This window comes from Anastrepha ludens, chromosome 6 (assembly GCF_028408465.1).
Source record: "Anastrepha ludens isolate Willacy chromosome 6, idAnaLude1.1, whole genome shotgun sequence".
NCBI lineage: Eukaryota > Metazoa > Arthropoda > Insecta > Diptera > Tephritidae > Anastrepha > Anastrepha ludens.
The window spans coordinates 61,548,490-61,561,410 of record NC_071502.1 but is presented as its reverse complement, the minus strand read 5'-3'; the positions used below and the strand labels follow the sequence as shown (position 1 = coordinate 61,561,410).

The 12,921-nt window shown below is 36.3% G+C and overlaps 1 protein-coding gene across 1 annotated transcript in view; it reads right to left on the bottom strand.

Moving 5' to 3' along the window:
- Positions 1 to 12,198, bottom strand: part of LOC128867086 (RING-box protein 2-like) — an 81,628-nt gene extending 69,430 nt beyond the window's left edge. The window contains exon 1 of the mRNA XM_054108183.1: positions 11,945 to 12,198. Coding sequence (XP_053964158.1) covers positions 11,945 to 12,110 — 166 coding nt within the window. The 5' untranslated portion in view covers positions 12,111 to 12,198. The remainder of the gene's footprint in view (positions 1 to 11,944) is intronic.
- Between the last annotated feature and the right edge of the window lie 723 nt (positions 12,199 to 12,921).

The window sequence follows — 12,921 nt, the reverse complement described above, 5'->3', positions numbered from 1 at the left end:
TCAATAGGGCATAGCTCAAATTTTGCACAGTCCAATGTAAGTACAGGGTGGGCCATATAGCGTTTGCTTTTTGAACCACCTATTTTTTTGAGAATGGTAACACAAATGACATGTCAAATGTGTTCATAATTTACTTAAAGATTTGACATTTACGAATTGGGACGCTATACGCTTGAACAAAATTGGGAAATATTGAAAACCTATTTCCAAAGTAGTGAGTCTTCTTCTTCTTTTCTGATTTTCTCATCGGAAAATCCCCACGTTACTGTAGAGAAGCAAATGCATCCACAACGAGTCACTGTTTGGTGCGGTTTTTTGTCTGGCGGCTTCATCGGGCCATTTTTTTCGAAAATGAGCGAGGAGCCGCGGTTACAGTAAATGGCGAGCGTTACCGTGACATGCTCAACGAGTTGTTTCCAAAAATTTAAGAGGATGACATGGAAGACATTTGGTTTCAACAGGACGGTGCAACTTGTCACACTGCCAAAGTTACACTCGAACTTTTAGCTACCGTTTTTGAAAACCGAATAATCAGCCGAAATTCCGATATCCATTAACCGCCTCGGAGCTGTGATTTAAGCCCGTTGGACTATTTTTTGTGGGGAGCCGTTAAGGACAAATGCTATGCGAACCATCCAGAGACGATTGATGCTTTAAAACACGAAATCGTAGTTGCCATTCATGAAATTGGAGCCCAAACAATCGAAAATGTGCTTAAAAATTGGGTTGATCGAATGGCCTACTGTAAAACCAGTCGTGGCTGTCATTTGAACGATATTATTTTTCATTCATAAATGACAATGTTCAATCTTCAAAGTAAAACAAAAAGTTTGAAAAAATACGATTAGCTTTTTTTATAGTCGATTCAAAACGCAAATTTTACATGGCCCACCTTATAGTTTCGACACTTCAAATGATCAAGACGCTGCACTTTTGAGTAAATTTTATTCCTCGATCCTCCGATGGGCACCCGGGTCTGGCCAGACTGGCTCTTTCGACTTTGGACGTGAATTAAACATATTTCTTTTATAGCTAATGATTTAAGCTGCCAGGTAGCTTCCTAAAATTTAGTTTTCTAACGATTTATGGATATAACCTTTTAAAGAGGATCCTCCAGGTCGAAAAAACGCGAGACCCGGAGCCCAACCGAAGGTTTTAAAAACGGTGTCCAATGGAGCGCTACCGGTGTAGGCAAAAATCTTCATTAAAAAATCCGCCACAAAATGGGTTGAAGGCGTTCGATTTGTCTAATTTTCAACTGAAGCTGCGTTATTTTTGACAGTAGCTGATTGGGTTAGTGCACGATTTGGAAATGCACAGGTTCGAATCACCGGGCATGAAATATCAAGTGATAGAAATCGTTGTTTTTTTATAGGTGTCGCTCCTCGGAAGGCTCCGCGAGTATTTCTGCAATGAAATGGCTTCTCATTAAAATCTTCTGTAAACTGTAGGTTCCTCCATTTGTGGAACAACATCAAGACACACACCACAAACAGGAGGAGGAGCTCGGCCAAACACCCAATAAAGGATTTAAATCCGGCCAAGGATTGTCACTCCAGCAGCATCCACCAAACATTTACTCGAAATTCTTATGCTGCTACATCAACAACAACAACACCAATTACCACTACTAATACTACTAAAAGTCGCGCTTCGACAGCAATGATCATTAATTTCCGGACGTTGCTCATTTGAATATGACTAAAGTTCGTGTTCCTTTGCCTTTTCATATAAGCAAATGACAAATTTGATACTGTGATGCTCAGAGAAGTGTCAGTTGTCTGAAAATTTTCGATTATTAAGCACCAATATCAAATTCGAAAAGTTATAGGTATGCTTTGTATAGGATTTTTCAGTAAGAGCGCTTCAACTTTTGAACTTTTTTGAATAAAACACAAACGGTTTGACTTTTTTAACTATTTTTTTTTTATTATCGAGTTTGAGCATATACATTTAAGTACGAAATTCGATTTCTTTTGCATGACCACCGCGTGCACGTTTTACGAAGTCCAATCGTTGAACCCAATTCTCGACCACTTTTTTGCATAAATCGGCCGAAATTCCAGCAATTTCGCGTTCAATATTGGCTCTGAGCTCACAAATCGTCGCCGGCTTGTTACTGTAGATCAATGACTTCACATAACCCCAAAACGGGACGGCTTGTTAAATGGACCGTAAAATGGTCGTAATGCTCTTAAAGTAGCAGCAACAGAACGATTATTTTCATAAAAAATTTGCACGATTTGCAATCGTTGCTCAAGTGTGTAGCGTTCCATGATGAAATGTATACTAATGAAGTTTACAAATGACAAGCGAAAAATAAAAAATATTGCGTCGTTCGCCCTCCCTATCGGAAAAAAGTTGAAGCGCACCTATTGAACAACCCTATACTTGTGAGCCTTAAAAGGTTATGTGGCGAGAGTAATGGCATTCCTGCCGAGGGCTGTTCGAAATAAAAAACTCAATGAATGCGATTCTTTTAACGTGAATTAAATGTGTACCACACAAAACATTAGCTTCCAAGAACGAAAAATGTCATGGTGGAAAAAATAGCAAACATCAAATTACATTAATGGTGGCAAACAAATATGGAAGGTTCCGAAAAGCTTAAAAATTCGTTTGATTGGGAGAAGAAACAAACCTCGATGCTTTCGTGGTATTTAGTGGTTACCCGTTGATTATAAAGCAAATTCCAAAGCATGGATGACCGGGAAATTTTTTGAAGAATGGATTTTGAAGCTAGATAAGCCCTTTCAACATGGAAAGCGTAAGTGGTTAATGTTTTTCGACCCAAAAGCCGTATAAAATAAACTGAAACGATTGAATTGGTATTCTTTCCACCGAATATGACCTCCAAACAGCAACCACTTGATCAGAGTGTCACTATCGTAGCAGGATCAGTAAAGAAGCCCTAAGGAGCTCAAAAGACAGGATGTTACACTTATTCATTGGATCAATCATATATCAAAACCTTGGCATAGAATAGAGCATTGATAGACCAACACTCGTAAATTCGAATTCCAATCTACGATCTCAGAGATTGCTCCCCAACTTAGAACTAATATTTACAAAATACCTGGACCAGTAGGAATTACTGGCAATGAGGTAACAAATACTGCAGCAAAGTCTGTATGCAATGCACCAATCTTTAAAAACTCTATCATGGAAGAAACTGATCGCCTGAAAACTCCAAGAGAAGAAAATAAAAAATTGTTTTGTCGCGTCTTTGCCCTAACCACACAAACGTAACACATTCCCTCCTGGTAAGCAATCAACAAAGCAGCAACTATCTCCATTATACCACACATCTCACGGACAACATCTCCTCGAATGTCCGATACTTCACAGATGTAGATCATCCTTCTTAAAAACCACATCCCAATCAACCTACTCAAAAATTCCACAATTCAAAACATCAATACCATCTCTAATTACCTTCAAGCCATCAACGTTAATGTATTATCTCCTATTTTTACATTATCAATACAGCCAATAGCCCTGGTAGCTAGCGTTGCATCCTAACTATTAAATTTTATAATTTATTATAAATTTAGTTCAATAAATAAATAATATAATAAATGCTTTAAACAAGTTAGAATTTCTTTTTACTTTTACCTTTACCAGTTTCAAGTCCCCAAACTTGAGATTACTTGTTAGATATTATTTTTGCCTCCTCAGACGACTTGCAGTCACAGAAAGCTCATCAAATTTAGTGGTGAAAGCCAAAAATGACAGCCAGCCTCTAGTGTGTTCATGTTAGAGATGCATAAACATATAAGTATATATGTATATAAGAACCGCAAAAACAAAATTTCAAAATTTGTTACCTATGCAGGTTTGATATGAGCCTTTTGAAAAATGTATAGTATTATATTAAAATAAATTAAGTGGCGTGTATTTTCCTTTGTACGAAAATTTGGCGGCCGCCGTGGCCGAATGGGTTGGTGCGTGACTACCATTCGGAATTCAGAGAGTGAACGTCGGTTCGAATCTCGGTGAAAGATCAAAAAATTAAGAAAAAGTTTTTTCTAATAGCGGTCGCCCCTCGGCAGGCAATGGCAAAACCTCCGAGTGTATTTCTGCCATGAAAAAGCTCCTCATAAAAAATATTTGCCGTTCGGAGTCGGCTTGAAACTGTAGGTCCCTCCATTTGTGGAACAACATGCACATCTCAAATAGGAGGAGGAGCTCGGCCAAACACCCAAAAAGGGTGTACGCGCCAATTATATATGTATATATATAAAGTGTACAAAGCATTTTGTTATAATATGGATTTTATTTCCGTCTTTTATAACAAAACGATATATTTTAATTTCATGTTTTTTAAATTAGTATTTGATTCTCTACTAATTACTAGAAAACAACAAAAAAAATAAATTGCAACAACAAAAGTTATAAGACAAAAACAAAATTTAGTGCATATTTTACGCGTCAAAATAAAGTGTACAGCGTGCATCAGTAGCATTTTAGCGATGTTGTACGGTAAAAAATACCGTTATATTTGGTTGTTTACTTCCTTTTTCGATGCATTGAAACTTTTTTCATATTGTATTTTAATTGGTTGCGATCGGCAGAGTGAAAAGTTTTTGTCTACAGTAAATTAAATTCTAGTATTTTTTTTTTTTAATAATGGGTAAACAAACTTCGACTGATGTTAGAGAACTGGTACTAAAGCTTCGCAATGAAGGTAGAACCTTTCGTGAAATTGGCTCTATTGTCAACAGAAGCCATAATACTGTGAAAAAAATAGTTGACAAATACAAAAAGTTCGGCAAAGTAGAAAATCGCCCAGGTGCAGGCCGTCCAAAAATTTTAAATGAGACTGAAGTAAGGTCTATAGTGCGTGATGTGAAGAAAAATCCCTTTAAAAGTGCGGTAAAAATATCACAAGAAGTTTCAACTACATCAGATACTAGCGTAAGTGCCATTACAATACGTCGAGCGTTGCACGCAATTTTGTTTTTGTCTTACAACTTTTGTTGTTATAATTTATTTTTTTTTGTTGTTTTCTAGTAATTAGTAGAGAATCAAATACTAATTTAAAAAACATGAAATTAAAATATATCGTTTTGTTATAAAAGACTGAAATAAAATCCATATTATAACAAAATGCTTTGTACACTTTATTTTGACGCTCACAGTATATATGAAAATTTAACTAACACAAATTTCAAATGGAATTCGACATTTGAACATTAGTTTTTTTACAAATTAATTATATCGAATATTTATATGAAAAATAGCCAACCATATTTTTTATTGCAACTACTCTTCTTATTTTAAGATTTATGCTCGAAGCAGAAATCGAAGCTTGATCTTCGGGTGTTCAGTAGTTAACGCACGCTAGCATACATTTCCGCAAGAGTCGAGTTTGCGTTGTAGGAACTACTGAGTTTATATCCGGAAAAGGACTTCCATATCAGCAGAACTGCCAAAATGGAAGCTTACTATATACAACAACTAATGTATACATATGTTTAGCAAATGTTAATACACATTTAGCAAATAATTATCGCTGTAAATAAAAAAATACTGTTGTTCAATTCATTTGACATCTACCAAAAACTTGTTGGATTTTTGAAGGTTATCAGATACTAGGATTTATTTCGTATACATCAAACCGTATCAATGAAGGATTGAAAATATAAACAAAGGAATTTACTAAATTTTCCACTTTTCTTTTTTTTTTTTTTGGAATTTGAGATGTGTTTGGCGGGATTTTACATCCACAAAAAGCCAGGGTGTTCAACGTTTGGTATTGAAAAATACCTATTTTCGGTATGCAAAACTAAGTGCTCTGGCGCATCAAAGTTTTGAGAGTGTCATTATTTAAAAGGAAAGGTTGGCAGCACTAAGAAATGAAATAAAAGATTTAAAGACTTCATTCTTTTTAAATATGGAAACGAGGTCCGTATATGAATCAAAAAAGCTGTAATTTGTTCTGATGTGATTAAGGAGTGGACAGTTAAAGATTCTGTGAACGTAAGAGTTAATTTCACCGCACATACAAAGATCAGTGTTATTTGCCCCTATTTTGTGCAAATATACGCTGTCATAAGTACATCCTACTAGTATTCTATTTACCATTTTGATAATTTTAACATCAAAGGAAGCTTTATGAAACCAAGGTTTTGTCGGCAAGCAATCATGCAGTTTGGCAAAAAGGTTTGGTTTTTCTTCTGAGAAAGAACGAAAGCCGTCATACCAATCCTTGAATATTAAATTTCTTATAATTCTGAGTGCCTCTTCAAAAGTGAATTCTACGCTCAATATTGAGCCGTAGCAAACAGCTTTTTTTGCAATAGCATCGGCTCTTTCATTTATTGGAATACCAACATGTCCAGGCGTCCAAATCACCCGAACACTGTCAAAACCGTATTCATTTACGTTTTGTTTAAAAAGAGTAACACAGCAGTTGTTGGAGCTTGCTTTCTTGAGCAGCAGACATGAACTCAGACTATCAGTAAAAATACAGATCTTGCTCATTTTGCATTCTTTCGCAATATCTAAGGCCTTAAGCAAGGCCCACAGCTCACCAAAAGTGGAGGAGGTTCGCATTTCTATTTTAAACAAATGCTCCGTGTTGTTCGTAACATTAAAAATGCCACACCCAACAGCATTAAGCTTAACAGACGCATCAGTTGCCAGAAGATCGACACCATTACGCTTGAGTTCATCGATTTTTTCAGAAAAAATAGCTTTAATTTCATGATTAGAAAATTTGCTTTTCGCTCTAGACAAGGAGTCATCTATCACCACCAAGTTTTCACAGTTTACGGTCATTAATTTTACATTGGTATTCACAAAAATCTCTTCAAATTTTTTGAAAACAAAGCTATAACTGGATTTAACCTCTGCAGAGTTTTCAATCATTTTGTAAATGCTAGAGTTTGTTTGTTTTAATTTCACGATTTCTTTGGCCGTAAGCCAAAGAGATCTTTCAGTGGGTGGTAACTCATAGGCGACAGCATAAAACAAGGGAACTGGTGTAGCTGGAGGAACCCCTAAACTTCTCCTAAGGAAGCAATTCTGAAAGGTAGTAATCTTTCTGATCACAGTCTTATTTGCATGACCGGTGGTGGTCCTACAATACTCAATTTTTGATCTTATAAAGCTTCTATGGAACTTCATAGCAGTCTGAGGGTGTAACCCAGCCCTGACAGTAGTCAACATCTTGAAAAAATTTAAATTGAAGGCCGAGTCCTTGATTATCTGATCATAGTGCGTTCCTAGGGTTAGTGATGAGCTTATTACTCGACCAAGGAACTTGATACTTTTTGTCTGTTTAATCATCACACTGCCAAACTTATTGTTCAGAGTTTTACGGTTTCCTTTTGCAACATACATAAGGTTGCATTTCTCAAGGTTGAATGACAGATTTAACGTATTTGTCACAAGATTAAACTCTCGAACTTTACTGTGGAGGTTGGCCTCAGCCAAATCGAAATCTCTATGATATGAGGCAATAATAAAATCATCCGCAAATTGATAGATAGCGGTACAATTATCCTGAATATCATGCAACTTAGCCGTATAGACATTAAAAAGTATAGGCGATAAACAGCTACCTTGGGGTAAGCCGTCACTTACAACAACCGAATCCGTACCAATTTTTAGGACTCTATTGGATAGGAAATTCGCAATCCAGGACGTATAATGACCCTCTATGCCTTTTTTTCTGAGTATATCAACTAACAGATTACCCCTTACACAGTTATAGGCATTTTCTATATCCAAAGTAAGGAGTATAACCTTAAGACCTCTATTTTTCCATATAGCAATTTCATGTTGTAATTGATTGATGCACATAGCAGCCGATCTATCCTTCCTGTACGCAAAAGAGTTCCTGGGGAGGGCGCGACTCCCATCAAAGGCATCGGTTATTCTTAGCTTGAGCATTTGGTTAATTAACTTTAACATGACTGAAATCAAGGAAATAGGTCTAAAATTTTTGAAGTCTGTGAGGTCTTTATCTTTTTTTGGAATGGGAACAATCTTAATACATCTCCACGATTCTCTAATGTTATTTGCAAGAAAAGCATCATTTAGAGCTGTTAGAAGGTTGCATAAGCTTTTGTCAGAGAGAGCGCGAATCATGTCGTAGGTTATTCCATCACAGCCTCCTGCTGAGCGCCGTTTTTTGGCATTAAGCACCGTGACCACTTCATCATACTGAAAGGGTAGCCTGGATACAGGAGTTGTATTGGGTAATTCCTGCCAGACAGCAGAGTTGGGTGGTACCTGTGATTTCAAATGCTTAAGGTACACATCATTATTGTCTGAGTTCCACTTAGAGTCTGCAGAATATCCATTTGCTCCTCTAAGGCATTTACCAAATTCCACGCCTCTCTCGAATTTGAATTACAATTCAGCTCCGCTATTTTTTCCTCAAAATTTTCTTTTTTGGCCTCTTTTACTTCAGCTTGCCACACCTTCTTGCGTTGCAAAGCTACTTCCAAATTTTCCGGAGATGGGTAGTGTTTAGCTTTTTTGTAAGCAGCAACAAGTAGACGATAGGACTTGGCTAGTCCCTCATTCCACCAAGCCTTTGGTTTGCATTTCTCAGACCAACGGAAGGTGGCAGCAGATATTTCTTCTTGAAGTTTATTTTCAATCATTTCGAAACATGGATCAAAGGAAATATCCCCTAAGGCATTTAGAAGCTTCTTTTTGGCCAGGAATTTGGGATTGTTAATACTAACTTTGGAGAACTCTATTAGAATTGGGAAATGGTGGCTACCACCAAGCTGAAAAGGCAGAAGATTCCAAGTACAATTGGTAGGAGCTTTTGTGAAGGTTAGATCCAAAACCGACCCATCGGTCCTGTTTAGATCTCTTTTAAAAGTAAAACAAGAATTGTTCAGACACCAGAAATCGGATGAATTTACAAGTTCAACCAATTTCTTACCTCTGGGTGAATTTAAACTGTCACCCCATACAGTCGATCTGGCATTGAAATCCCCACAAATTAACACATTTCTAAAACCGTTTAGAAACTGAAACAACCTTTTGACTTCGGTCGCAAATTCATTTAAGTGTAGACTTGGAGGGAAGTAGACCGCACAAATTACAAAGTTTGGGTTTAAATTAACCGTCTTTGCAACAATTATATCCAGATTAGAAGCAAAAGTTATGCTCCTGAATTGAATCTGTTTTTTCAGGGCTATGGCAACACCCCCATAGCCATCTGGTCTGTTTTTTCTAATGATATTAAAATTGATAAATTTTCTACATTTATTTTCATTATACTCAAATATTTCACTAAGACAAAGCAATCAACACGATTATTATTAATATAATAATCAATATTGTCTATATTTGTCTTTAAGGATTGGCAATTATATTGCAGACATTTCATCTAATGAATCTACTGATGCCGAACCGCACTTAAAAAGTGCTACGTCTCGATTAGCCAAAATCTGATCCCTCATACCGCTCAGTTTGGTGACCTGGGCAAGGGTCTCAGTATCATTAAGTCTTACACAAGTAGCTTTAGCTATCTTCACTAGCTCCCATAACACCTTTTCTAGCTGGGAAGTAATTTGATAGTCTTGTCTTTCAAAGACTGGAACCACACGAGGCTTGGTATTTTTGTTCAAGACCTTATCAGGCTTGACAGAAGACTGTTTGGGAATTGCACCCTTCTTGACAACTGAGCTATATTTCTTTTTTGTCAAGGAACGATTTATGACTTCATTAGAGTCGATCATGTTGTCGTTCTCAACCAGTACCGGAAAATCCGTATCTTCAACATCTAAGACATCGAAGCGGTTGTTGCTTCTCGGAAAGAAAGTATTTAGCACTTATTTACGCGATAACTTTTTTACTGTTTTCAATTTATTAATTTCATTCTCCTTCTTCCATACTGGACACTTCTCCCTATCTGAATATTTATGGTCGTTACCTTTGCATAGAATGCATTGAGTTATTTTGCAGGGCGGTATACAAACTTCCGTACTTCCACAGAGCAAGCAGCGTTTACTACTTTTACAGCCTTTTTGTGTGTGTCCTAATCTTCCACAGTTGTAGCATTGTCTAACAGATGGATAGTAATGTTCTACTTGAAAATTTGTATACTCAAGCTTCACATCCTTAGGTAGGCTGTTGCCCAAAAATCCCAGCTTAACTGAGAAGGTTGGGAGAAATTTGCTTGAATCCTCCGGATCACGTCTCAGAAAACGTTGTACGAAGTTTACTTTGCTAGCAGACTTTATATCTCTCATGATTTCTTCATTTGAAAGGTAAAGAGCAACTCCTCGAATTACGCCATATGTTTCAAAAGCCGTTCTGGGAATGAAAGGCTTTAGCTTCATTTTTAAAATGTCACTATTGGTGACGAAATTGTTTGCCGATTTGGGATTGCAGAAGAATACCTTATATAAGGTGACACCAACTGCTTCAATTATATCAATATCCTGTATTTTTAAGTGACGGATATGCTGATATAGACTCAGGCCATTTCTAATTTTGATATTTTTGAATAGGTCACACTCTGAGGTGTCTACCAAAACAAAAGGTTTGCCTATAAAATTGGATGGATAGTAAACGGAGCTATCAGAATTATTTGTATTCTGGATTTTTTTGGCAGTTGCATTTTTTTCAACTGTACCAGTTTCAGCATTACAAATATTTTGCATTTTTACGGAGTCTTTCGAAGATTTTACAACCTCACACTCCATCATCTCCTCACTCTCATTTCCATCTGACTGAAACCCACTCTTCTCAACCGAAGCATGTGGCTTGGTCGGATCAAGAATATGTCTCACTCTTTTTTTCTTAAATATATCGCTTTGACCTTTATTTTTGGTCTTTCGCAGATTTGTATCCACTTTTTCACTAGCAGGTTTATGGATCAGAGATTCATTCTAGCGCAAAATTCCTCAAAATCCTCTGCTGAGCATGATGCCGAAGGCGTTGAGGACGCCATCGCATCACCTTTTTTGTGGCTGACCGCAGGCACTTTGCGGTAAGAAAACTCTATACGTTAGCCTTTCAGGTAGAAATTCTAGGAAGTAATAAAAAAAAAACACGTGGTTTTCACAAACAGAACTAATATATTACAGCGCTATACACCGAAATCCGCGAAAAAAATGTCACTATCTATTGTTTTTTTTTATTTCACTACGCCACTTTTCAAATTATCAGAATTATAACAAATTTTCACCATGCTTATATGCACACTAACATGAAATATTATCAACAAAATCATTTAGAAAAGAACCATTTATATTAAAGACCAATACGCCAACAGAATTATAATCAGGCTTTGTCGGATTTTGTTATAGTTTCGTTTTATGGTATTTATTGTAGTAGGATTGGGACTTTGCTACTTAATTGTAACCAATATAACCTATATATGGATTGTTTATGAAATGCAAAATAACAAAGCAAAATACATACATATGCAGGCGGCAATACAACATAAATAAAATAATTACCAAAATCAATCGTACAATATTTTCTATATAAATACAAACGTGCCAATGAAATGTGATTCTTGCGTAGCTTGAACTACGTCTTCCTAGTAAATATTCTCGGGATTTTAAAGACGAGAGATTGAAGAAGAACCAGGTGCTTCTCAGTTACTGAGCCTTAAAAATATACATAACTGGATGCGTTTTACTGTATATACGCATGAGCTCACGCGTTGGATGGACAGTATTTGGCTCGAAATGTAATATGTCTCTCCTGGTAGCTGCCATCGTAATGAAGTATTCTACAGCGTGGAATACCGACTTGTAGTCCCAAGAACCAAGGTTTTAACTCTGCTTTAGGCAATGAACATCGATATGAGATTAGAACTTAGGACCTTTTCATTAAGCCACCCTTAAGTCACACAAGAATATATACGTATGTGTAACGAGTGAATAACAAAATAATATTTAAGGTATTGCTATTTTTTAACAAACAAACAATACAAACAGTAAAAACCATTTACACTCACCCATTACTTGCACCCGGCATATCGCGCAAATATCGCATTCCACATCCCAGCTCCACATGGCTACAGCATTCCACTTCTTCAAGGTGAACATTTTATCTGGCTTTCCACCTTCGTTGTCATCGAATTGTTTGTCCATTGAACTTTCAATATCTTCCCCGTCAGCCATTGTTTACAATTTGTCAATGAAAGTCAGTGAGCCAGCTATAAAATTTGTTGCTGTTTAGTTCGCTTTATTGCTAAAAATTCAATTCTGAGAAATAGCGGAATGTAATCATAACAGAAACCGACACAGGGTGAACACTGATCTTATAAAAATGTTTGCGACTAGATTCTTCGAACTAGTTGTTCAGTGCAAGCAAACGTGGTTTAACCTTGCTTTTCAGATTAACTAAGCGCCAAATTTTGCAGACTTCAACTCAATTTTAAAAGTTCACTTCAGTTAAACTAGCACTGAAAAACTAACGAAGGCCTTTTAATTATTATATCTAACTTTTATGAAATGCTTAAATATCTAGAAATTTGTTAGCAAATTTCTTGTTTCATTTTATATTAATTTTAAGTTATTTGGAGACAAGCAAAAGACATAGTTGGCATATATTGTATAAACACACAGAACGGCGACACAAATTAAAAAACAAGAATTGGACACTCAACTCAGAGACGGAGGTCCCTAACTGCATCATGAAATATACCGGGAGGGATTTGATTTAATGTAACATGGGTAATTTTTGGCAAAGTATAGTGACTTATTTAATGAAACTTGGTGGAGATATTAGGGAGTGGTTCAGGAACAACTTTTATAACTCAAAATTATTCCGGAAATAATAGTTTTATAATTTTTGCCTTCAACGTGCTCTCGGGAACTTCATTATAGTTTGACACATAATAATATACATATATGTTTCTATAATTATATTATTCACTTAAATTCACAAAATATACAAGCAAACGCGGGTTGTTACTTATTTTTATACAAG